Source organism: Leptosomus discolor, chromosome 7 (assembly GCF_034619465.1).
Source record: "Leptosomus discolor isolate bLepDis1 chromosome 7, bLepDis1.hap2, whole genome shotgun sequence".
NCBI lineage: Eukaryota > Metazoa > Chordata > Aves > Leptosomiformes > Leptosomidae > Leptosomus > Leptosomus discolor.
Window position 1 is genome coordinate 41,903,061 of NC_141397.1, and position 26,515 is coordinate 41,929,575.

General features: G+C 38.4%; 1 protein-coding gene across 1 annotated transcript in view; it reads right to left on the reverse strand.

Annotated features, from left to right (window-relative positions):
- LOC104350103 (glypican-5) overlaps nt 1-26,515 on the reverse strand; it is a 383,557-nt gene that overhangs the window by 285,725 nt on the left and 71,317 nt on the right. Inside the window, exon 3 of the mRNA XM_086468316.1 lies at nt 4,663-5,357. Within this exon, the coding sequence (XP_086324442.1) occupies nt 4,663-5,357 (695 nt within the window). The remainder of the gene's footprint in view (nt 1-4,662; nt 5,358-26,515) is intronic.

The following is a 26,515-nucleotide window of genomic DNA, read 5'->3' on the forward strand; positions in this document are numbered from 1 at the left end:
TTCTGCTAACACACGTCACTTCCACCATGTGGGCAGGCAGGCAGGTTTCACAATAAGCTACATAGAGTAGGAGTTGTAGCAATACCTGGGGAAAGTGCTTAAAAGGACACGTCATTATGTATTCAAATTCTATTGATCTGAAGTGGGATTCAACCATAAAATGTTTCTTTGAAAATCTTGCCTCTGCCTTGCCCTTGACAAATGGAGCCCTAACACACAGCCGCATATGCAGTACAGAATTTTTCTGTTCTAAAGAGGTATTTCCACGTGGCCTCACTGACCTTTAAATTAAGGCATAGAGAAAAGCACCAAATATCAGGGTTGGCAGCCTCACACAGCTTGCTGCTGAAGCATGACCCAACCACTGCAACTGATACACACAGCGCCTGCCAGCCACTCATACAGCACTGCGGACATTTGTGGAACAAGTAATGAATGACCATTTCCAGAAGCCCAGGCGGGACCCAGGAGCACAGAATTTACCAATGTGGGCAAATGCGTCTTATACGCTTAGATAACCTAATAAATGAAAGGATCATCTTTTTGCTATTGGAATTCAGAACTCTCGTCTGACACAGAGAAGTGACATATTGTATTCCACAGACAGAGGAGAGATGAATCTCTGTGTAACCATGAACTGGCAAAGCTAACAGGAAATCTGTACCTGAGCAGGGCATTGACTGTGGAGCTCCCATCTGTCCAGCAGGAAACCCATCCCACGGATCATTGGTGCCTTTCAGATCCAGACCAGGAAAAAGCAGTGCTGCTCTGCAAGCAAGACGACCAAGCTCCACTGAAAGCTAGAACTGCAGCACTGGAGTATGTTCCATGTCCATGGAAGCGTGGATTTGTAGTTAGTGGGGCCAGGCAGATCCTAACCATTTCTGAGCCAACAGAAAGCTTCCTACCTCATATGTTATTCTGTTTCCAACATCCGTCCCCACACACAACCCTGGGCCCACTGGAGGCAGGCTGCAAGCCAAGCCCTCACTTGCCCTACACAAGCAACTAGAACACCACCTTGCTAGGACTTGACTCTGGGGACTACAGGCACAGACAGTGTTTGTTACACTACCTGGTGATACACTTCCCCAAAGTGCCAGTGCCCACATGCATTTCAAAACTGCTTCTCCTCCTCCTTGCATTTTAGTTGAGGGTATTTAACTTTCACTTGGAATAGCAAATTAAAAAAAAAAAAAAAGAAAAGAAATCAAAAGAAATCAGGAATGATGCACAAACACAGTTTGGAATACAGCAATACGGTAGACTGAATACATGAAAAACACGATTAGTTTTAAAACACAAAGACACAAAAAGAGAAAAATCAAGAGAAAAAGTCTCAAAAATTATAAGGAAGGGTGAACAAACTTGGTCTCTGCAGCTGGCACCAAGAAGCAGTCAGGGCTCCTACCAATGTGAAAGACAATTAGATTCCAGCAGACAAATCAGAAAGTAATGATTATGACTGCTGATGCTGCAGACCATGGCTGGCCCACATTAGGTTAAGTAAACTGGATGCAAGCCAATATCATTGAACAAATGGTGTAGCACATTCTGGAGGCATCTGAGGAGAGATTACTAATATCTTAAAGGTGACCTTTCACACATGCTATCCCAGCAAATCAGGCAATTCTCTTGGCTATAGAGGACAAGATCAGAAGAGGCCAGTCTCTTGAAGTTATGCACTCTTCATACCAATAGGATTTATTTTTTAAAATTTATAATAATTGACTGCACCTCATTTGAGCAAAGTATCTTAAGTGCTTTATTGGTTTATTTCACCCCTTCCCCCTGTTTTAAAGAAAACATAATCTAACTTCCCGTTATTAATCATCATCCAGGCAGGCAACAAGCTAAAGAACTCTAATTTTTATTCATATTGTCTACGAAAAAATGTAAAATGTTTCCTAAAAGGGCAGGTACATTAATTAAGCCTGCCTCAGGATAAATGAAAATTACTAGGAGTGCTCTGCTTTCCTGAATGAGTTTTTCATAGATTATTTATAATTGAATGAAACCAGCTACAACATTTGTAACAGAAACTGTACCTAAGTTAAACATTGCCACTTCTGCAGAAGCTGAAGAGCATACCCCATAAACAGAAAAACGTCTCTTCATTTTTATGAAGAGAAAAGAGAAGATATATTTTCTGAAAAAATGTCCCCATAAGTAAAACAAACAGTAAATACGCTGGGTACAAATCTCGTCAGCGCAAAAGGGCCCTAGTGTAATTGGAAATCAGACCCCGGATTCTGAGAAGGCATCTCAGAGCCAAAAATCTGAAGCTGAGGATTGAACTCCTTTCTGTTTCTTCAGAGAAGGAAATACAGCTTAATTAGCCTCAATTTTCTAAATAATGGTTATCCTCTGTAACCAATCAGTAAAGTTTTAAATCAGTATCAGATAATGCTTGCTCAAATAGTGGAACATGCTCTGTCTTCAAAATATAATCTTACCCTGCTGACAACTGAAAAAGCTAGAAGACTGAGGCTAACACACACTGGCATATAGTTTTTATTTTCAAACAGAAAACATCCTTTACTATCCTACAGAGCAGATCCTAAAGCAACACAAACTTCTTCTGTGCACAGAGATTTCACTAGTGAGAGAAAACAAAGATAACTTTGGGGAAAAGAAATTAATGTAGTTTCACACACAATGGCACTTTCTGAATCCATTGTGAATGGAAGAAGGAAAATGTTTAAAGTTACTGCTAGAGAACTGAGAGAGATTCAAACAAAATTATTTGAATAATCATTAAAGAAAATCCTTATCCTCATCTTGAATTGAAGGACACTTCAAGACAGAATTCTACTTCCAAATCAGCTAAAAGCAATACACTCATTGAGTTAATCTGTAATTATCTGATATTCACCTGGATTATGAATTTCACCCTATCAGTAAGATAAGTAAGTGCATGTTAATTATGAGGCTGACAAATGCAATGCAGAATTATCTTTTAGTATTTTGTAACATGCTGCATATATTGCAGGAAATACCTGTCAGACTATTTTTGCTGCTAGTAGTCCGAAAGCTTAACTTTATTCCTAATTACTTCCGTGTAATCAGTAAGAAGCCATGCAATGATTTAAGAGATATGTCTTAGTTTTATCTGACTATAGATAGATACAAATAAGTGTAGTTTGATCTTCATTTCCCTTCTAGACTCACATAAAAATAACATCTGAGTGAAAATCAGAGCAGATCCAAGAACGTTGTTCATTATGAGTTCTAGGTTTAACAATTCTTTATGGGATACATCATGACACTGCCAACTAGACGTTAGCACGTGAAGACCTACTGTTCTGCAATGCATGTAGGCTCCAATGCCTGCTATGCACTATCCAAGAACCTGGACAAATATTTTCTTAATTTTTCATGCTTATCCTAGGATGTCAGAAACTGGGAGACACAAGTGTCACTGACAAAAGGAAAAGAAAACATGACGCAATGTGAATGGAGACAACCACAAATATGAAGTGAAAATTTTATCAGATTACTAGAAGTAGTTGGGTTTTTTATATATATATATAATTACATATTACACTGTCTGTAAGTCTCTGGCTCTGTCAGGTGTCCTAAATTTAAGGGAGGTGTATTATTACATATCTTGGAAGGCTGCAAATATAGAGGCATTTTTGTCCTAGTAAATTCTACTTCCTTGGTTTAGAATACCCTCTGCCATAGCTTCTTTCTATAGATTTTTGAAATATTTTTTTCTCTTACATAATACGGTGAGCAGAGTTCAGCACAGGAATTAATTTTTTAGATATGTGCATTTCCTTCCAATTTCTCCTCTGCAAGAATTCCTTTACTTTCAGGACTGGCAGATCTATCTGCACTTTTTAGATTAGTCTTTACCCTGCTTAAGGCCACACTGCTACATTATTTTCCATTAACAGTCATGTTGAACTTCATACAGATATAATCAGCTGCATCATTAGTCATTTCAATAATTTATGGTCTAATCTTCAATCCCTTGAGAGAACACCTGCCAGTCATATGCTGCTATTATTTATGAGACAGTTCTACCATCCTAGTTCTTTCCTCCTTAAGCGACCACTTACAAAAATGGATCCACTTTAAGTGTTTTCTTATCCTTTACTTACATAAATGCTGATTTATACCATGCTCTTTTTCCAACTTTTGTATGATGCATATACTCATTATAGACCTGTACCACCTTCCTGATGTCTCAGTCAACACAAAAATGAAAGCACTATAAAATTATGGAAGTTAATTTATTTACCTTTATTTAGAAACACACTTTTCTAACCCCTCACACAGTACAAATACTCACACATCGGGGAAACACCACTCCTAGAGTTACAGGATCAGACGTTTTGAAGTCTGAAAATACGTTGTTGATATCAACTATAATATACCCCAATACTTTGTTTAGAAAATTCTGGCAGACAAGCCAGCGCTATCTGATTTACAGGGTTGTTTCTCAAGGAACAAACTTTCCCCAAAATCCTTAAATTTCAAAGCAGACTTTACTAAACCCTATCATAATTATCTGTAATGTTTTCACAGACTATAAACAAAGATCTAGTTGAAGACTGAAAACTGATAAAAAGACAACACCAACTTGTTTAAGTATTTATTCATCAAACAATGAAAGTGATAAATGAGAGTAGAGAATAATTAGAGAGCACTTACTGTAGCAGAGAGCTGTGGTCCATTCAACTGTGCATGCAGGATGGCTTCATTGATGGAGTTCCGGATTCCCGTCAGTGCAATTTCCAGATCACGTGAGGCAGCCATTTCATTAGTCAGATATTCCAGCGTGGAGATATACTCCCTCCATTGTGCATCCAGTTCTGACACACTGGCCAAACAGCCCCTCATTACATTTAGACAATATCCAACACAGGGTCTGATTAGCGTCAGGCCCTGGCAATGTGGGCAGTACTGCATCTTCACTAGGGCTTTGCTACATTCCTTCGTAAGAGCTGCATGTTCAGTAGTATTTATCACTTCAATGCCCAGACTGAGGGCCTGGCTGAGCATCCTACTTGCCCAAAGAGATTTTGACAGCTCTGTAACCATGTTTTTAGAATAGTGTCCAAAAGGATTTACGTCTTGCCTTGTAAGCCGTAGACACTCTGTATAGTCCTCTGACAAATCTGTAATTCCTGGGTTTATTAGCCGACTATACACCAGAGGAAAGAGACTGTCAAAGAATCGTAATACTGCACTTTCCACTGTAGTCTCTGCACCCAGAATGTAAAGAGAGATGTCTGTAAAAAGTTCTTTAACAGGCTCTGCTGCTTCTTTTGCCATAGGTCTGTAAGCTGTCTCAAACAGGGAACTTGTGCGGTTTTCAGCAAAGTGAAGCAAAGATTCAAAGGCCTCTAAAAAGGGAGCAGGGGAAAGAAAGAACTAGAGGTTAACAGCAAGCACCTGAATCTTAGTCACAAGACTAATATTGTCCTAAACAGGAACATCAATAGTTACATGAGATCTGCAATATGAACACACTAATAGCTAATACAGCTTTCGTCAGTAATACAATTAAAAATATTACATGTGTGTAATAAAGGCAACACATAATCCACCAATATTTTCTTTTTAAAAGATAACTGTATTCTCACTAGCTAGACCCTTGCCCAGACACTAGAGGTCAATGAAGGACTCGCACAGGCTCCAGCGAGCACAAGCAGGGTCTATGTAAGACAGCTTTTGTAACTGACACTGCATTTGGACAGTTCAAATGGGTACGTTTCCAAAACATCCCTCTAGCTCAATGAAAGCTTGTGGGATAACTGCACACCAACAGAAGTTGAAGCTTTTGCTTCACAGTGCTGTGAGTGGGTGTCTAAGAGGCACTTCTTGCAAAGGATGAATGAAAGAAGCTGTGTGAATAAATTCTGTCCCTGTTAACACTGGCTAGGTCTGGACACCAGCCAGTGGTTCGGCAGGACTTGACATCATCTGCTACGAACCAAAACAATGTAATAAAGTCAGGAAAACACAGTCTCCTTTAAAAACACCATTTTCTAGTGGCCTAAAAAATATACATTTATTTAAGTTGTGCCATGGTTAACACATTTCAAATTGCAGAAGGCAAGTATTATATACCCAAGACACTGACTGGAGTGCTAGAATTCATAGACAGGGTTAAGAAAGGGATCCGTTCCCAAGATTGTTTTTAATGATACAGGAGACATTAATCCATACCATTCCCACTGCTTTCTTTGGAAGCTGTACAACAAAAAGCCTCTGACATAAATCATTCTTGCACTCTTCTGGATGGCGAGTAGTTCCAGTCAAGGCAGGAGACCTATCACTTTATACCTCCTGAGGACTGGCCAGACAATGGGTTTTCTGTCTAATCCTGCTCTACATTCATTCGAACATCACCATGTGATTCACTGCAATGTAACACAAACCAAAGTCACTTAAAGATCAGCTCAGCAAATGAGCAGACACAATACTGTGAGTCGAGATTAGCATACACTGGCAAAGTTCTGTAGAAAAGCCTGCTCAGTGCCTTCCCTCTATTACATCTCCCTGGGCAAGTAACTTGCTTGTTATGATAAGCATTACAATCCCTTTACCATGAAGTGATTTAACTAAACAGATAATACAACATATCTCATTGTACATTAAATCATCGGTATTTTACACACACACATGCTGTATCCTTCTGCCAGAGAATCACTTCAGCATTCCCACTGGTATTACAGCAGCTAATACTCTGGAAGTGCTTATAGAATCCTAAAAATTAAGAATTCAGATACACTTTAGTTGAAAAAGAAGAGAGTTCATTCTCTGGCAGAGAAACACCTTGCCAAGTTTCAGACTGAAGTAGACTTTTACAGCTGACAAAAACTTTTACAGCTGACAAATTCTGAAAGTTGGATGACACAACCTAAACCATAGTGAAGTTAGGTGTGTGGTACTGCACACTATTAGAAGTTCTCTGTTTGACACACCATCCCTATGTGTTTATTTTTATTTCTAGAGGAAACTTAAACACTATTTTTGTTTATCATACTAAAAAGGCAATGGAAATACACAAAACATGAAAAGCATGTTTTAAATTTCCTCCTTCAAATATACATGCTGTCTTATGGATATCCAGATTATGGGAGCAGGGATTGTCTCCTACAATGCCAATCTTACGCTGTTGCTTTACCTTCTACATCCATAAAGGCAGCACTGCAGGCATCATCCCCTTGCTGAAAACTAAATGAAATGCATTTATGAATGTGAAAGTATCCTTATTGTCCTGAGAAAAAACAGCCCCAGTGAAAAGTGAGAGCAGAACAGTCAACGACAATGCACATCCCAAGAAAACAGACTTCAGCAACTTCTTGGGATATGAGGTTATAGACTAGAAACCACATAGCTTTTTTTTTTTTCCAGACCTCTTAACTGTGAAAATTCCACATTCAATTAAATAAAATCCTGCATTATTCTGAGACAAGTATGAAACCAATATATTTAAGTGTCATTTATTTTTCATTGTACAAGAGAAAAATTGTGATTGTATATAGCTTCATTCCTCCTGCAAAGAGAGCCCTATAATCAAAATTATGGTACAAAAAAAATATTCCTGCTGATTGCAGATGTGCTGCAAACACCCATAATGTATCATCTGCTTCCTTATCACCACTGGTCAGACACAAAAAACAACTCATGATTGCAGGCACTCCAGCAATGTTTGAGAAGGAAATATGTAGGTCTTTTTTCATTGCTAAGGCATTAAGAGATGTTTGAGAGAATCAAATTACTGGTTCAGCTGGATGTTCCTAGTCCTTTAATTAGAAGTAACAGGGCTTCATGCAGTCAGACGATTTTGTAACAATGGACAGCTTGCCTTCTTTTTGTACAGAGCAGGCAACCTTAGCATCTTGTTTTAAAAGTGATTAATTACATGCTTTTAATGCACCTTGAATGGCACTTTGTATGGAGTTTCTAAATCCCAAGGATGGTTTACCACTATCTAAAAAAAACAGTTGCTTGTCTGTGCAGTCAAATACAGCAAACTTTGGGCATTCATGAACTTGCAAAAAGCTGAATTCTAAGCCTAAGCCCACACTGGAAGAAACTTTTGATTAAGTTTCACAGCCTTTGGCTTCAAGGCCCCCCCCCAGCAGCATACAATGTACAATAAATTGCAAATACATTGATTCTGAACAGAAATAAGCCATAACCAAAATTATCCAGAATTTGATGGAGACATTACATATTTTTTGTCTTCCTTTAGTACTAAAAAAAAAAAAAGGGGGGGGGGGAAGGGGGAGAACAAGGTTTGTTCTTGTGTTCCTCAAAAGCCCTTTTTTGATTTAAGACCAGTGAAATTGAAACAACAGCCAGCTTTGGATTTTGAACTAATGCACTGGTGACTACACAAGCGAAACTCAGGCATCACCTTCAATGGGGAGAATTTTGTTCAAACTGTTTATCGTGCGCTCACAAAACACTTGACACTACCCCAACGTGTCTATGACAGTTAAACACAGCTGATCAAATACAGCTCATCTCTAGAAACCTCACACCTGAACTGCTGGTGTTTGAAAATTAGCTTCTGGAGACAAGCCCAGTGATGACAAGATGCCACACTGGTTTTGCTGCTCTACCTGCAGCACAGTGCTTGCCAGGCCAAGCAGGTAACCAGTTTGCATACTGGGCTTCTAGTCTGGTTCCTAGCATTCATGTTGTATTATGCTAAGTCTAACACACACAGATGGAAAAACATTGCTTTGCACGTACAGCATCCATGCTCATTCATCATGAGCATGGCACAGCTTGGTTTTGAGTGACAGCTACCTTCTGACAGAAATACATCCATCCCAACACAGAGGATGTTCTCCTTCTCTTAAACCAGCCAGCAGCTGCATTTCATATACCCAATGCAACAAAAGCCATGCACGACTTATCTCACACCAGCTCTTGCACCAGTGTAATACCACTGCCTTCTTCAGTGGGATTTAATCCTGATTTAAGTCCATTGTACGTCAGAAGAGACTGCTGAAGTTAAGTGTTTCTGCTAAAGAAACCTGCTAAAGGATAGTGCTACAGGGAGAAACAGATTTAGAGGCATGTATCTGTCTGCACAACACTGGTGTATCAGCATTTTCCAAAGAATTTCTCTATTTTTTTTCACCACCTGGAGGTCTATTCGGGGAAAGAAAAGTAGATTTTAAGTAACAGGACAGGCAAAGGAAAAATATCTAACATCGTAACTACAGCTTTGATTAGGTCCTCATGTCATGTAAACACTGCATTCAATGACTTACAGTAACTCATTCAGCAGGAATATCTTCTTGTGTTTTTAAACTGCTGTCATCTCTATCTTAGTGCAGTTAGGTGCAACAGTTCTCCAAGTTTGTTTCAGCCACCACCTCTTCTGCTGCAGCCTTATCCTTAAGAGAAGGATCAAAGCTGCAAAATTGCCACGCATCAGTTTCCCACTCTTTCTGCCACAAAAATCTTTATGGGTGTGTTCTGAGGAACTGTTTATTTTTTCAGGCTTCCAGACACATGGCAACATAGCCTTAAGGAAAGGCTTCAACAGAACAATTCACTGAAGCGCACAGCGAGTCTGCGCACACATGATAGTACAAGACCTTGCATTCAGGATTGCCTTCATCTCATAAACCCTAGATTCCTTACAGTACATGATGGTCAGCAGATGTAGTGTCAGGGAATACACAGAGATGGGAGTTTTCCAAGAAAACAAAGATCAACATATGACATGCATAGAGCAAGTTCATTTGCTCTCTTATGCCAGACCTTCACAAGCTATAGAGATCCTTATTCCGTAAGCAACTATAGGATTCAGATGCGGAGCATAAGGAGAGGCTAAGCAACTTCCAACTTGCTGGATTATGAATCAGTCCAAATCTGCGTTCTTTTCTTTCCACAGGCCCAATACAGGAATGTTAGCATGGGAACCATTTACCCAAAATAAAGTCAATACAAGCACAAGACACCTCTGTGAGCAGAGGACCATTTCTGTCATGCGGTAACTGAGGCTCAAATACAGCAGGCCTACTGTTTGAATTCCCATGTCTTCAAAGACCAAAGTCATAAAACTGAGTGCAAACCACCACACGCATATATGAAAGGAAAGATTTACTGTCATTGCCACCGTGCTTCTGTGTGTGACTCAAAGGTGGCACCTTGCCCACAGAACTGACAAGGTAAGACCATCCTTCTAATGCAACGGCTCTCCAAGACATTAATAATTCCTTACACTCTGCAATAATCAAATATCTGCTGAACTTAAATTTAAAAAAATCCACAAGCTTCTAAAAAAAATAAGAAAAAAGGATACCATTCTAGTATAAACATTACTGAATAGATTTAACAATGCTCAATAAACTGATAGTAGAAGCAAATACTGAAACTTATCTATACAGAGATAACATCTGTGTACATTTTAGATTTGAGTGTAATCATGAAAGGAGAATGACAAATTTAAGTAGCTCCATTATTTATTTGGTCTCTTAGGACCACGCCAATATTTGGCTCCTTTCTCTTCAACATCTTGCATTTATTAGAGACTTACAGGATGAATGAAAGCTACAGCTTGTTGAACAATAGCTTCTTTTTAATGCTTTCAAGTCGATTAAATATTCTGCGTCTTTAAGGCTTGCCAAAATAAAGGACAACATATTAGTGTTTTGCAGTAGTAGAATTTAACTACATATTATTTACAATTTGATGCAGAGAGAACAATGTACACAGCAGAAAAACCACACCCAGATACACATCCACATGATACACAAATGATAAAATTCAAAGTTCAATTTTTTTGGATATGCAATGATCTCTAAGCATATTGAAAAGAGTAAGAATTAAGAGTGCTCAAAAAGCATCATTAAACAAGATGAACAGGTGCGGTGTTTTAGATCTCAAGATTACTTTAAAGAAAAAAAAGAATGTAAGTGCAAAACAAATTGTGTCACATTTCAAAGACAGAACCTGAAATCCATTCATTCATTAAGCTGCTTTTGAAAACAATTTCTTATAACTTTCAGTTTCATTTCTAATTTGTGACATTTTGCTAGTAGCAGAGAATACCAAGCACTGGAAGTTTCTCTTCTTATTTATCCTGAAAGATTCTACTGAATGTAGGACCAAAGCTTTTTATCAATACCCTACTTCTTCCTGTGTTCTACTGTATTTAAAATGGCAGTCTTCCTATACATAAACACAGTCACTCTTGATGAAGCTAACGAGAAACAACATGTTAATAAACATATTAGGAGTCTCATGGAAGTACTACGTCCACCATATCACAATTGACACTACACCAACACTTGCAGGAAACATTGCAAACTTGTCCCAAAACGTTTTGGGTCAGAGAAAAAACTGAAAGCTCTCAGCATCTGGGCCAAGTCAAAGCATCTCTTGCTTTCTACTCACCTCCTGTAGCTATTTAACAAGGCAGAGTGCAAAACAGATTCTAAAGCAAAAAAGCAAAGTGAGTTTTGGAAAGGCGGGAAAGGGAAGTTTGAATTTGCTCACCTTGACAGAAAGGAGAGGGTATGATGTCTTTAGAGCTAATCAGACCTTCAGAATAGATTACAGAAAAAAAAAAAAAAACAAACAACATAGCTTTCCATTACTGTGTGTAGGGGTAAGGTCTTTACTTAACAGTCTCTCCGTGAGTTTGTCTATACTGATAACATCAGATAAATATCCTGTTATGTATCTGTTGATAGAAACTTCTGCCCAAGTTGAAAAGTAAGAAGGCTGTGCCTCCTTCTCTGTCCGTTCCTAACAGCCATGGACAACGCTTCTTAATCAGAAATCACTGAGTAGGATTATTTACAAGCTACTACTATCATCCTTTAAGCCTCTGCTCAGTTCCAAGTGTAATTTAAGGCTGTTTTTAACTTAAGAAAACTTATGACAAGTTGCAAGGGATTTAAAAAATTCTAGCAGTAAGACTTCCAGAGCTTAAGAATACCTGATCTTTCCTTAGTAACATCTCCTGTGCTGGAGCTTAGACAGTGGTTTGCCACGTGTAACCCTGGACATGAGAAAGCCTGGTGCAATTTAAGTTTCAGAGCAGCAGACCCACTATTGTAATCTGGTAATGTGAGCAAAGCTAAGACACTTAGGAAGACCAATTTCCAAATAGTCTGTTGGAAAAGGGACTTCCAGTAACAGTGATAGGAACCAACACCTTTATGTACCATCTGAAAACTTCTATCTTTGCACAAAAATCAGTCGTCTTTGCTGTTTTCATATGCACAAACCTATTCTTTCAGCCTTGGCACAGCTGTGCAATTACATAGGAAGCAACCACCCTCTCAGACTGCTGCCCCAGCCAACAAACCCACACCCTTTTCTGAATCACAGCCCTACAGTAGACTCTTTCTTCTGCTTTTTTTTTGTAAACTTAAACAGCTTCTTTACTATAAAATCTTGTACAGGAAGGAGTAAATATGCAGCTCATATTTTGGTGAGATTGATGAACATTGAAGCCATTAACTGGGTTATTTTGGTGAGTATTTGATTCTGGAAACACCAATAATAGAGATAACATCACCAAGTTTAAAATAGGCTCACTGCGTCATAGGCTGGTGATGCAAAGGGAAAAAAAGGCAGTAGACACACAAGCCAAGGATATATCTTAATAACAACAGAAGCTTCCAGTGATAAATAGCAAACTTTTGTTCTGCTCTGGTTATTTTGCCATGAAATCAAATTATGATTTCTGTAGACTGTGTGCAGGGGAATATACCTGAACTGCTGGAAGTAGTAACCACAGTGCACACCTTTTTCAGACTTAGCGGCCATGGCTTTACCATTAACAGAACAACAGTGTATAACAAAGTTGCAACTAGCTGCAAAAGCATTTATCAAAGAGACTTGCGAAAGCTCTACAGTCTGCTGTACCAAACCATACCTGCCCTTTTAAAAGAAAACGCTATATGGAAGAGTTTTTAGAAAATAATTGTTAGTTATGCTTCACAAAAATCAGTTACAGTTTGCTAACTTGATTTTGAGCTGCTCACTATTTATTTCACTTCCAAACGCTTTGTAAACACAATGAATGAGCTGGTAAATAAATTTAGTTTATTATTTCTATATCCTGCATTTCAGTACAGTTGTACATTATTTTATACACTGTAATTAGAGGGCGCAATTATCCATTCCCTTTTAAAGTAAGCAATCTCAAGCAAAACTAAATCAGTTGACCAGCAGAAAGCTGGAGAGCAGATGTGATATTAACCTTTTATGAAACCAGTGGGTTTCCGCTGATAGATAGAAAAAGCAAGTAGTTCTTTGGGAATATTTGTGCGGTAGAAGACTGATGGACATCTAGCATCACTGTGGTAGGATGATCTAGAAAAGCAGTAAAAGCCCTGAGGACTATGGCTGGACCTTTTTTATAAAGCTGTGGCTATCAGTATTATTCTCCCTTTGTCAAAGCGCAATTCCAAAAGATGATTCATATAATTCATATCTGCCAAGTTCAAACTGTCAGCTATTACTTAACAATAACAATTCACAGTTTCAACAGGAGTTAGGCCAAAATAACTGGAGAAGAACTACTGATTTATAAAAACAGTTCTCACAATCTACAAGAGAAAAAACCACAAGCAGTTATGTAATCTAGGTAGCTAGGTTCTTCACACAACTATAACTATCTTTGAAGTTCTTCAGCAGTTTAACAGCCATCAGAGTAGAAGCAGGAACGATGTTATCTGATTTATCTGATCGATCACTAACACAGACAGTAATGACTGGAAGCCACAGCTACAGCAAGTAGCACACAATTCCCAAGATGGATTACAGCACAAAGCACTTGCAAAATAGCTTTGAATGACAACTCTATAACGATCAACATTTCTTTCAAGATAGATCCACAGAAACAGTCTACATTGCTTAAATTAGGTCTAACTATTCTAATGAAAGGTTTTGCCACATAAAAAAAGCATCCACTTTAATTTTTTCAGGCTAAAACCCTGTGCACAGTTGCAAAGATGTATAGTGTACTGAAAAGTCATAATTTTTCCTTAGAAAGGAAAAAACATTTCTAGTAAAAATAAACAACAGCTTGAATAATATTTTCTTAAAAATCAGCCTTTTATCATCACTTTATGGGATGAAGTAAACCGCCCTTATCTTTTCAAGTAAGGTTCTTGCTGTGGGGTTGTTTGGTTTTAGTTTTTTTTTGTTTTGATGTATTTGAGTATTGTTGTAAAAACAAAGTCAGCCCCAAAAAGGCATGTTAGCCTAGCAATCCAAGACATGCATGATGTTAAACAAGATTTATACAGGGCTCTAAAATGCGGATTGCCCTCAGCTTGGCTTCTTCCTAATAGATACTTGGTATACATGTGCAGTTCCTCTGAATGAGCAGAACCTCCAGTGACAAAGTCTTGCATATTTTTTCTACCAACTTTCAATACACAACAGTTTCGTTATTAAACTGTAACTGTGCATTTCAAAACTCACACAATTGTTGCCAAAACACACAGTGAAAGTCAGAGCTCAAAGTACAGTTAGCACATGCCTACATCTGAGGCTAGCCAGGGAGGTAACTGTTCCCGGTGACTATACATGTTAAACACTGACACACAAAAATGCAACTACCATTGGGAGATAGCGCAAAACACTACCTCATTCTTTCTGGAGCTTCGTTGCAATTACTTTTCCACACGTATAAGCAGTTCTTCAGTGCTGTGAATCACTGCACTATGCATGCTAGCATGGGGCTAGTTTATGAGTGAAGATAACACCCTTATTGCAATCTCTAAGATCAAGGTTTTCAGGTAATCTCTTCCCACAGACCGGTGGGCAGAATAAAAGGGTGTCCCTTTGCTTTGGATTTCCCAGACTACTTTTACCACAAGTACTTTTGGAATGAAATATTTAGTGAATATAGTGTAGTTTCCAGAACTAAAACAGACTTGTGGAAGGATCTCTGCACATTCATGACTGCAGTATGGGCTGGCTTGAGAGCCTGAGGCAGTGTGTCATTTATCATAGCACTCCAGATGCTCTGGGTCTATGTGAAGTGGAAAAAAAAAACACCTCTTAACTGGAATCTATGCCTAAGCAAGGGTGAAGACAACATTTAAATGACAAGATGTGTAGGACATATACATACAAGTATTCTGGAGCAAGCAAGTCATAGTAACCATGGACTACTGTCATATGAAAACCAAAAAGTCCAAAATGCAATTAGGTGGCGACACAGCTAATGTACAAGTAAAAGGTGGCCACGCAGAGATATCGCTATTTTATATTGCTTGAGGAAAGGGACTATTCAAAAAAATATTAGAAAAAAAAGTAGCCAAAACCTGCTTCTACAGCCTTCCTGTAAGTGAAAACCATAGAGAAAGTAAAAGCTGTGCCAGTTATGCACAGTGCTAGGTACTAATACCAGAGAGGAACAGATGCCACATCACTAGAGAAAGACAGGGCATTTATGTTGGTGGTCTGTTGGAGCTCAAATGCACCGCACATTTGACACAATTAGGCTTGGAGAGGAAGCAAGCAAGGCTTGCCAAAAACACTACAGGCTTCTCTCTGTTCTTGACTTACACAGTGGCACTGATGATGAATCATGAGGCACTGAGTACTGGGATGTTACCTGTGGAGAAGTATAAAATGTATCTTTAGAATCCAGGTGTGACCAGAGTACAAGTACATTCTAAAACTTGTCTCTGGTGCATTGTGGCACTGCATGTTCATGTTTCCTGGCAGGGACATGCTTCAAAAGTTGCTAGTAACTTCGAGACACAGTAGAAATAGAGGTATTTTATTTGTAGATCTCTGGTATACTAAGTACTATTGAGAGAAAGTACAAAATAGTTTAAAAGAATTGCATTAGTTGAGAAGGAAGAACCAAAAAAAACACTCTCTTCTAAGTCAATCAGGATAAAGCAGGAAGCTGTAAAAGTCTTTTCATTTTTCTGGGAATCTTTTCGTTGACAGAAAAGCAATGAGACAGAAGTCTCTAGAGACAATTTTCTCGACCCTCTGATTAAGGAGTTCAACTAGCAGTAGGAAAACTAATACGTTTGTTTCAGAAGGTCATGAACTATTTCATGATTTCCAGCTGAATTAGATAGGTGGTCCATTATGACCTGTTTCTAAAAATTTAAGAGAAAAATAGCTACAAGAGACAGGATTAGCTTAACAAAGATGAAATCGGGGGGGAGGTTTGTTGTTTTTCATGTGGGTTTTTTTTCTTCTTGTTTAGGTACTAAAGTAGAAATATGAGAAATTATGTCTGAGTCCATTAAAGAGCTACGGTCACAAATAAGACTTAAAAACCCCTCCTTTTTTAAAAAATCTAGATTAAATCTGTATTTATCAACAACTTTAAAACAAAGAAAACAGTCTTTATGTAGAGAACAGCAATAATGCAACACTGTGGGTCCAACAATGAAGATTTTCTAACCCAGAACTGCCAGCTGGCTCAAGAGCTGTGCTCCATATGCCCACACACTGAGCTTCCAGCCCTCAGCTGCAAGAGGGAAAAGGATCATTACTCACCAGGGCAGTCAAACACTGAATGGCAGTCTTCACAATCACTGTGTACTTCCAATTTATTCAAAAGCATAGGCCACAAAACATTTCAGCTGTTTCTTCTGATTCTGGATTGGGGAACATCAACTTCATTTCTCAGTACTGTGAACCTACTAACTTTACCCACCCTTCTTTCCCAGGCTAGTCTACACAGGGAAGCCTTTGCAAAACAAACTGTGGAAAGCATAAAAGTCCCACAGCTAATTCTTAGTGCAGAGACAGTCTTTCATACAAGTAATCTTCTGCAAATGGTTTAATTCAGCGGCTTTGTGTTTTACAGACCCTCAGAGAACTCCTATCTCACCAAAACTTGTGACATATCATCATGCAGTATCCTCACCCAAATTTCAGCCAAAAACACACCGAGATGTTCCACAGACCAGCTGCAGACCACTAAATGATTCATGTATGGTGAACAGGGTGAGAGCCATTGGGCTCTTCTATAGTGCACTGAAAAGGATATAGTCATCTAGATTAAAGGCAAAGGTATTGGCCTTGGATAAAAGAGACAGGCAGGTAGTGCTTAAAAACCACAAATATATCTTTCCTGCAACCTCTATTTTTGTCTGTCTCCTCTTGTAGATTATTTTGCAAACATTTGATATCGTAACACCATAAGGTAATTGAAAGGACACATTTGCTTGAAGACACTGACCTTATTCATAGACTTTCTTTACAGTCAAAACAAAGAATTTCACTAGACTACTGAAAAAAAAAAGCAGAAGAGACTTTTCTAACTGACTTCAACAGACACTGAATCCAAATCACTATAAATTTAGGAAAATATTCTGGATGTTGCTTTTTAAAATCTCACATGCTTACAAAGTCTCTCTCGATGGAAAAATTAAAGGTGGATCAACACTTAAAATAATCCTCTAAAAATGGAACACATTTTTCTTTATAGTTAAGAGCTTCTCAATTTATCCTCCAAATTCCTTCGAGTAAAGTGACTGGCACATGTTCAACATATGGGTCAGCACTGGCAGAAATACAGATGTTGGTGATTTGATAGCTATCCAGATGTTTGTGGGGAACTAGCTCCGGTTATTCCTAAGGGGAAGCACATAAAGCCCGTTAGCACTAATAAATCAACACACCTATTTTTCTCCTGAAATTCCTTCCTTAAAGAAAACACATGAAGATAAGTTTTTCCAATCACACTGACTACAGAGATTTTACAAGACAAGTCCTAGTCACATCAATGAATACCAAAGGACAAAGCAATAAAACTTCTTATGTGCAGAAAATTATGCAGTCCTTGATCAAAATAAGGTCACCATGACACCATATTTCAATGTTGCCACACACATCCAGATGCCTTCTGAGATGAGTAAGGCTTCACAGTATCTCAGGATTTGCTTAAATTCAAGAAGTCGCACAGTTGCAACTCCATGCTTGCTTATTCATCCCCTAAGTCTTTTGTGGTCAGATCACAATTCAGCACATCATTTTTTCGCATGAGTAGTGGCAGCAGAGGAATTTTGGAAGGATAGACTAAAAACGTCTGAAGAATTCATAGACCTGCTTTGTTCATTTCACGTTCTTCTGTATAAAACTTTATGGCTTGGATCTAAGTGAGCTGACTCAAGGACCAGCCCAAGTCATGCGATCAGTTAAGAAGCTGCCATGAACAGTCCTGAACTTTGAGTATCTGGGGGCTTGCAAGGTTGTTAAAAGTGAGCAACTGCTTCCCTTCTGGGCGTGGTGACTTTCAAAGACTGCTACAAAAAGTCTCTTTGTGATTTTGATTGATGGGTTATCTTAAAGGGTTGATGTTCGCTTCCTTAACAGGGGCTTCCTGAGGTGGATCAAAGAGAAAAAGATGCCATGTTACGTCCCCACTTCAGTAAGTTGCTTGTGTGCCCTCACTTACAAAATGTGACAGATAAATTATATGTACTAAAAGGACCATCCTCCCGTCTCTGCAGGACCTCTTTATTCCTATATAAGAAAGGTGCATGCAACTAATTTTGTCCATTTTTCTGGTACCCTTTATCCCTCATATGTCAGAACTCTTGGAAAATGATTCAGAAAACCCTTGCAGATCTTTTTTGCTTCCTTTCAATGCCTTCCCACAAGACAGAGAAGTCCTCTCAATTCTTACACCTGAAACTCACATTTTCAACTTGGGCCCTGATTCATGGAGGTACTTAAGCATAAGCTTTACCTGCTGAGGACCACTGATGTTCTCAATTATCTCACTGACAAGGCCAAACAGAGAGGAAGGGTAGATTTTTTTTTTTGTGGGAATGCATTACAGTTTTCTTCTCCTACTTACTTATGTTGTATTATCCGAGTCATCACTGTATTGCTTCGTCTATTGCTTCATCTGTTTTGATTAAACATGGGTCATTAGTGATGGAAATTCAACTATGGAAATACTATACTTTGAATTGAGGGTCAAGGTATCTATCACATACATCTGCCCCACTGAAGTTTTAATACACAGTTGTTGGAACCTTATATTTATATACAGCTTTTATAGTTCTGGTTAAGTTTTGTGATCTTTTATTCAGCAATGAAAAATAAAAGTGGCAGATAAATCAATCTGGTAATGACAGCAAATTAGCCATTATGCTACAGCAGACTTCCAACATGAGTTAGTGAACTGAGATTGACTGCAGCAATATAATGCTCTCTTTAATTATAATTCAGAGCTTCCCTTTTCAGGTAGCTTTAGAGGGAGTTTAGCATTTAGATTTAAAGCACCAAAACCGTGATCTACATAAATGGTATTGTAAGCCTTAACAAGCTCCAGTTAAATCAGTAGTGTCTTTTAGGAAAGAGGGAGTCTCATGAATGCAAGCAGCATTGCAGAACAATGGTACAATGAATCAGAAAATTTGAAACAACCATAAATTAAGAGGTTGACAGGTTAAAAGCAGTTGATACATAAAGCTCAATATACACTACAGGAACCACTGGACCCATCTAAGAAAAATATTTAGCTTCTATCACACACCCATTGTGAATGACCTGTCTAATACTACTAAGATCTCTAGTCTGTAAAGAAGTTCGGGGAGCTGTCTAAACTGGAACAAAACTGGAATGCATTTGAGACACAAGCATCCCTGCTGCAGAGGAACCAGTCTATGACATATGACTTCTGCAGCTGTAAAATTGCATTTTACTTTGCCATCTCTTACCCCTGTGCAACACTCTCCATACTTCCAAACAGACTCATGGAGTCTATCCTATTGCCAACTTGCTTTTTTCGGGCAGAAAATTACCCAGACATGAAGTCCAAAATTTCACTTCAAAGCTCTGACAGGAACCCTAGCTTATATCATATCTTAGATTTTTAAAAAAAAAATATATATAGAGAGAGAGAGAGAGTAAAACTGTTTCAAATATGCAGCCATTCTCTTTAATATAGCACAGTCCTGGCTTTTCAACAGGGCATTTTTTTAAACACATTGAAGTCCATCAGTTACTCTTATTCTCTCATAAGACAAAAAGCTTATTTCTCAACGGTAAGCACAGAGATCTCCACAGTATGGTCACTTGCTCTTCTATCCTACAAACTCAGTCAATTTTAATCACTCAGTTCTGTCCTAACTTTGTATAATTCATACTATATTAAAAACACTTAACATACAGGGAGCAAACAGATGCTTAACTAAAAGACAAAGTCTATGAAGAATTTATTTTCTTAAAATGCTCATCTTCATTTCAAGGTCATGTGGAATCAATAACAATAAATCAACTTTTGTACGCTGTTCATTTAGGTATTGCATTCTCAGGCCAGTCAAATCAAGAAAAGTAAACATGAAGTTTTTTATGGGGTAGGGGTAAATCACCACTGTGAAATATTCTGACAGCAATTCTGTTGGTTTTGTTTCAGCAGAAATTACAAGACTCAGCCATTTTCATTATCAAGTAAATTCTCCACTTCTTTTTCTGGATCTTTAAATTCATTTTAACAGACACCTCCCACTGTTTATGTTCTACTCTCTAAAGCCCCAGAACTGATTGCTTACTTTATGAAAGACCCTTTGGCATGAAACTTTATCTGTATAACCCTGCAATGGGATCAACCCCTTCAGAAGCATTGAAAGAAACCAAGAGAGGAACAACCACCCAACCAAATAAGGAAATTGCTGGTAGACTGAAAATGAGAGGGTAACAGATAAAGCATAAGAAGTTCTGGGCCCTAAAGAGAAACACATATGCTGCATTTTATATCCAGTTCAAAAAAGCATTTTGGCATACACAAAGTTTATTCTAGTTCTGCAATACAGTTCTTAATCCACAAAATCCCCATAGAACTTCAGTGCATGCTTAAGTTTTCTGCCAAGAAAGCGGATTTGTGAAAAAGGGCTTTAAACTTTGCAAAGTCATTTTAATTCTATAAGGCCATTTCAATTCCTCTGACAAATCTCCTGCCTTCTCATTCCACAAATGTCAAACTGTTGAAGAATTTTCTCTTGTCTTTCAGATCAATCTTGTATAATGATACTCTTCATAAGATTATGGAAAAAAAAAAAAGTTGACCTGATTAATCTATTCGGGGAAAGGTTATAAACCAGCTCCTTGTGATCAGACTAGACTACTTCAGTTGGAAGGGACCTACAGTGATCGTCTAGTCCAACAGCCTGACCAATTCAGGGCTGACCAAGTTAAAGCACTTTGTTAGGGGCAGTGTCCAAATGCCTCAAACACCAACAGGCTTGGGGCATCAACCACCTCTGTAGGAAACCTGTTCCAGTGTTTGGCCACTCCCTTGGTAAGGAAATGCTTCCTAACATCCAGTATAAACCTCCCCTGGCACAGCTTTGAACCAATATTCTGCCTTGACAGAATTTTTTCCAAATCTTGTGAAAAATATCATGCCCAAACTTTTTTTTTTTTTTTGCTTACTCACTGCATTTTACCATCTGCAACAGCACTCCTTGGCCTGCCTGTGCCACTTCATTCAATGCCTGAAGATTATCTGGTTTAGGACGTCATGATCACTGCATTCAAGTTTGCCACATTTTGCCACTTTCAGTGCAGAGATGTTATTTGTAACTCCTTGCAAATTCCCTTGCAAATTTTGATTCAATACCTTTTTACTGGAAGACCTACTACACCTCTCACCTAACACCACGACCTATTGCTGGCATTACAAGTGGAAGCAGGGTCCATAGGCCAATCCTGCCAAACAACTGAAAGAGCTGTTACAACTTAGATGTCTCTGGGATAGCATTATTCCTACAAATATGCCTCACCTGGAACAAAGATTAAGGGAAGGGAGATGTTACTGAAGCAAGTATGGAATAGAAAGAACTCTACGAAAATTAATTCAAGCCAGAAAACTAAATGACTTTAAATGAATAATCCTAATCAGGCCCCACTTCTACCCTTCCTTTCCTCAACACTGCCCTGGCCACGTGACTCCTGCTGAAGGCCAGAGAAGGAAGCTCCGCCCTAAGCAGGAGGCATCTGTCCTAAGCAGCTACCTTTTTGACTTCTTAACACTCACAGAACAGAAATACAGGTTTCATTATCAGACAGATTAAGAACAGATGCCCTGCTACATGCAGCTTTTAAATGGAAATGTTCGGAAATGCAGATACGCAATGCTTGGAAAAACTTCCACATCCTAATGGAGGGAAGCTCTTGTTTCTTACAGAGCTTCCCTCCATTAGGATGTGGAAGTTTTTCCAAGTCCAGTTCAAAGAACTGTCAAAGCGTCTCTGAAATGGAATTTCTTTGATACTGCACTGTAATATAGTGAGGCACGGCTAACGAGAACACACCAAACAGTAATTTATCAAAGACTAACAGAGCAAGAGACACAAACCATTAAAGTAAAAGTGGCACCAGGTGAAGAGGTTTCCAAATTTAGATGATATGACCTTCAGAACTGGTTTTCAATCTTCTCTTCATTGACCAGGTGTAATTATTTCCTTCTTGGGGAATTTCAATATGATGATGGAAGTAGAGAGCTCAGCATGGCAAAGGAGAACTTCATAGGAGCCCTTAATCTGATTCTGAACAGTGTAAATCAGTATTTACAAGCCTTGTGAAATTTGGCATTGTTTATTATACTTTAGGTAATGCTTGTTCTTATAGCAGGTTCAGGAACATTATAAATTTCTCTACAGTATCACACTGTTAATTTGCCAATCAGATACAGTACAATAGCCAAGCAGTCTGTCACACTGGCCAAGACAAATATCCATCTACATCTTCCTAGAGACAAAAGGCGTGATATTACAATGGGACCCTGAGGTATGCAAAAGTGTATACCCATTGGTCCTCAACATCTGACATTTGATTTAGCTGAAGTCTGATAAAATATCACAGAAATATCCATGAAACATTCAGAAATTATTTTTGGATCTTGTGGTTAACTGAGACAGGATGGTATGGACTTCTGGGGCAGAATGCAGTCATCATGAAGCAACTACCATACTCAAAAAACTAGAGACTGATCGAGTCCCAGATCTGATAGCACAAAACGGTTAGCATCAGATGCTTCACACAAAGCTATGTGAAGCCCCGCAGTTGACAGCTCCAGGGTATAGAATAACATGCCCAAGGGACCTGCCCAATCTCTCACAGTCTTTCCTGTCTTTAATATACCACAAGAATTTCTTGTTGTTTGTTTTTATGTCTTTGACTCTTTGCTCTTCAAATTCCACTTCAGGCTCTTCAGTTTCCTTCTCACACAGCTCATTCTGGACTGCGCCTTTGTCTCTAGGATTCACTAGTGTTGGATTTCCACTTTCTGACAGCTATTTCTTTTGCTCAAATAACCTCCTGAACTTTGTGTTTAAGCATATGGATTCACTTGCCTTTCTGCTCCTTTTCTTGCATGGTGCTATTCCTATTTGCAGTGACAGATTGTGGTGTGCTTAAATAGCTACTATGCCTAAATTAAGATTTTAATTTCTATACTTAATCAGAGCCATATATTTAAACAGCCTTCACATTGTTCCAGTAAGCAAGAGGGGACTTCAAGTACATTGGTCATTCATTATGTTTTCCAATCGCTATATAATCTAGGTTGAATATCAACTGTGAAACCATACTGTGAGTATGAGACAACTTGCACATTTAAATTCAAGTCTACATAAATCAGGCTCAGTCTTCAGCTAACTGAAGCAATTAAGGTAGATGATATTAGGATCTCACAATCAAATATAGCAGTGACATCTAAAAAGTCTGTCTCTATCACATGGATAAGTATCAGGTTGTTTTAGCTACATATATTTGTGCAAGAGTGCAACAGCAAAACTTTCAAAGACCTCTAGGCTCAGAAAACTATAGCGTCTCTGGAAATACTGCTTATTTAACATTTTTAGGCAAGATTTGCTGTTGAGATCCCAGAAGTTTGCATGTACAAATACAACTTTAAAAATCTTTTTGCTTCCTAACACGCTGGCATACATCTCAGTCCATAGTACTTCAGCATCTGGGATTTGTTTCCCCTTTCAACTAACCTGACAAAACAAAGAAAAATTAACTACAGGCTGACTCCCTTGCTAGAAAAATCATCCTACTCTTTTCAGTGAGGCAGCTCAGCAAGTAAAGTCCTTCTCCAACTAAGAGTATTAAAATTTGTGCCCCATTGAGATGCTCCACTGCATGGTTTCAGGGGTCTCCCTCAAACAATAAACACATTATCCACAGATTAATGACAACAGTAAATTGCCATATATCATCCCTCACATCTTCAGTATCCTCCATTGATTTGCCTCCTTTAGCCTCTATGAATTAATCTCCTCCACTCTTCTGGACCATTCATCATCATCTTTCCTACTCTCCCTACCAACCTCATAGCACAGAATGTCTTTCATCTCTGTTGCAGTCAAATTTTGAAACAGCTTTCTTAACTCTATTAATCTCTATCTCAAGACCATTCTTCTTACAGCCATATGATCTCCTCAAGTCTTTTGCTAACAGAACAAAACCACCGTCTCCTTCTCGCTTTTTCTTGAAACATTAATCCCTAAATTTTGTTATTTCATATTCCTTTGTGTTTAGCTACTAAATAATGCAGAAGTCACGAATATTAAAAAAAGTTAAATGCTAAATTCACATTGCTTACTCAACTGAACTATACAGCTGAAAATAGACTGAAATCCACTAAATGAGGATTAAACATTTTGTATGAAACTTGTAAATATAAAGATAATTTACCATGCTATCTTTTAAATGTACATTTGCTTTTGAAAGGAATTTGGAATGCATTGATCAGCACATAACATAAATTACGCAAGAAGTTTGAAACAAAGGTCTTCAAGATGCAAGAAAACAGTAAAATCCTGTATTATATCAACATTATAATATTTTTTTACCTTTAATGAAGAACTTTTGATAGATCTGCAGTAATCTATTCAATAAAGACAAATACCGGTTCTTGCTAAAAATATTAAACAAAGTGGTACTGCCTATTTCAGTCCCACACACGTATTATAATGTAGGATGGAAGGGCAGCACAGTTATATCAAAGAAAGAGATGCAAACTCGTGAAATCCTGTCTATCTTCCTACTCTCTCCATTTATAGCTACCCCTGGGGAAAAAAAAAATTATTTGTTTCTACAACTTAATGCTGTTTACAGAAGAAACCGACACAGTTGCCTGCTAAACACAAGCATGACAAAGTTCTACAGTGATTAACAAAGATTTCCCACATTGTAGTGTAAAAAGGAACTTCTATTGAAAGACTGTCACTCCTACCAACGACAAAATGTCTGATATAGCCTGGCTCAAATGGTACAGTTCCATACAAGCCCTTGGGAGGCAGGAGAGGAAACAACAGAGGCAGAGGTTTCCCAGATTAGCAGCTAAAATAGCTACTGGTCAAGAATGTTTCAATAAGCACAGAGCAACACCAACACGCTGTACAGTCACAACATGTGAATGCCTACAGCCATATTTTCTGTAAGATGTATCTTCAACATCTAGGATAAATTTCTCAAGAACACGTCAGAAATTTTAGAATGGACATCTAAAACAAAAGTCACTGGAAACTGCATTCCCTTAGGTGGATTAGAAAAAACAGCTTCTGCAGATAAAAGAATTTAATGAATTATTGGCTATAATGAATTATATATACCCCTATAATACCACAGAGAATTTGTACAATTAAAAAAGTCTTACCCTATAATACACATTACTTCTGTAGTTTTATATAAGCCATCAGCCTACACATTTATTATACTTCTAACATACAGAGTGCATGGTCCTTTCACAACCTTAAATATTGCCCAATTATAATGGTTTTGGGGAAAATCAAGGGCATTTAAGCCTGTGCCTGCACAAGGGACAGGGGGAAGTAGGGTGTCCAAAGAGAGTGTGGCAAAACAGCTGCTTTTCTTTCTGTATGCCTTTCTAGCCTTTCTTGTCTCTTTGGTCAGAAACCACTCTGCAGAGAGGCATTCTTGGAACATCAGTCTAAACCTTTCCTGTTGGGTTGGTGGGTGACATTCTCATTCTCCTTTTTCTGTGTCTAGACCAGCTGCTAAATACACATTTATTAAAACAGCAAAAGAACCAAGTTCCAACTTTCTCAAAGGATCCAAATCAAAGATCACTGAAATCAAATGCTGAACTATCATTCACCCATCTTCCTCTAGACATTTCTTCCGCCTCTTTCTTAGAAGTCTGAATTTAAGAGTTACAGATTTGTCCAGATTCCACACATAAACCCCTGCCCTCCACACAGACACACATTTCTGGTAGCCCTAGCACGCTTTCCTTCAGTCACTATGAAGAACAGATTTATTGCAACTCAGGACTCCTACATGTGTGCAGCGTTTTACACAGCTATGCTGTGTGCAATAATCCAACACTTGCAGGAAACACTGCACTTACTGCTGCTCTGCTAAGCAGAAGGGCTAAAACTCCCAAGAAGTATTAGACATTTCTAAAGTCATTGCTCTGCAACTGACCTGGACGTTTATAATAAACGACGTTTCCCAAAATATTGAGGACTCCAGGAACAGGATATGTTTGTTTCCAAACACAGAAGTGTTAGCTTTGAGTTCAGCCCCAGAGTTCAAACGT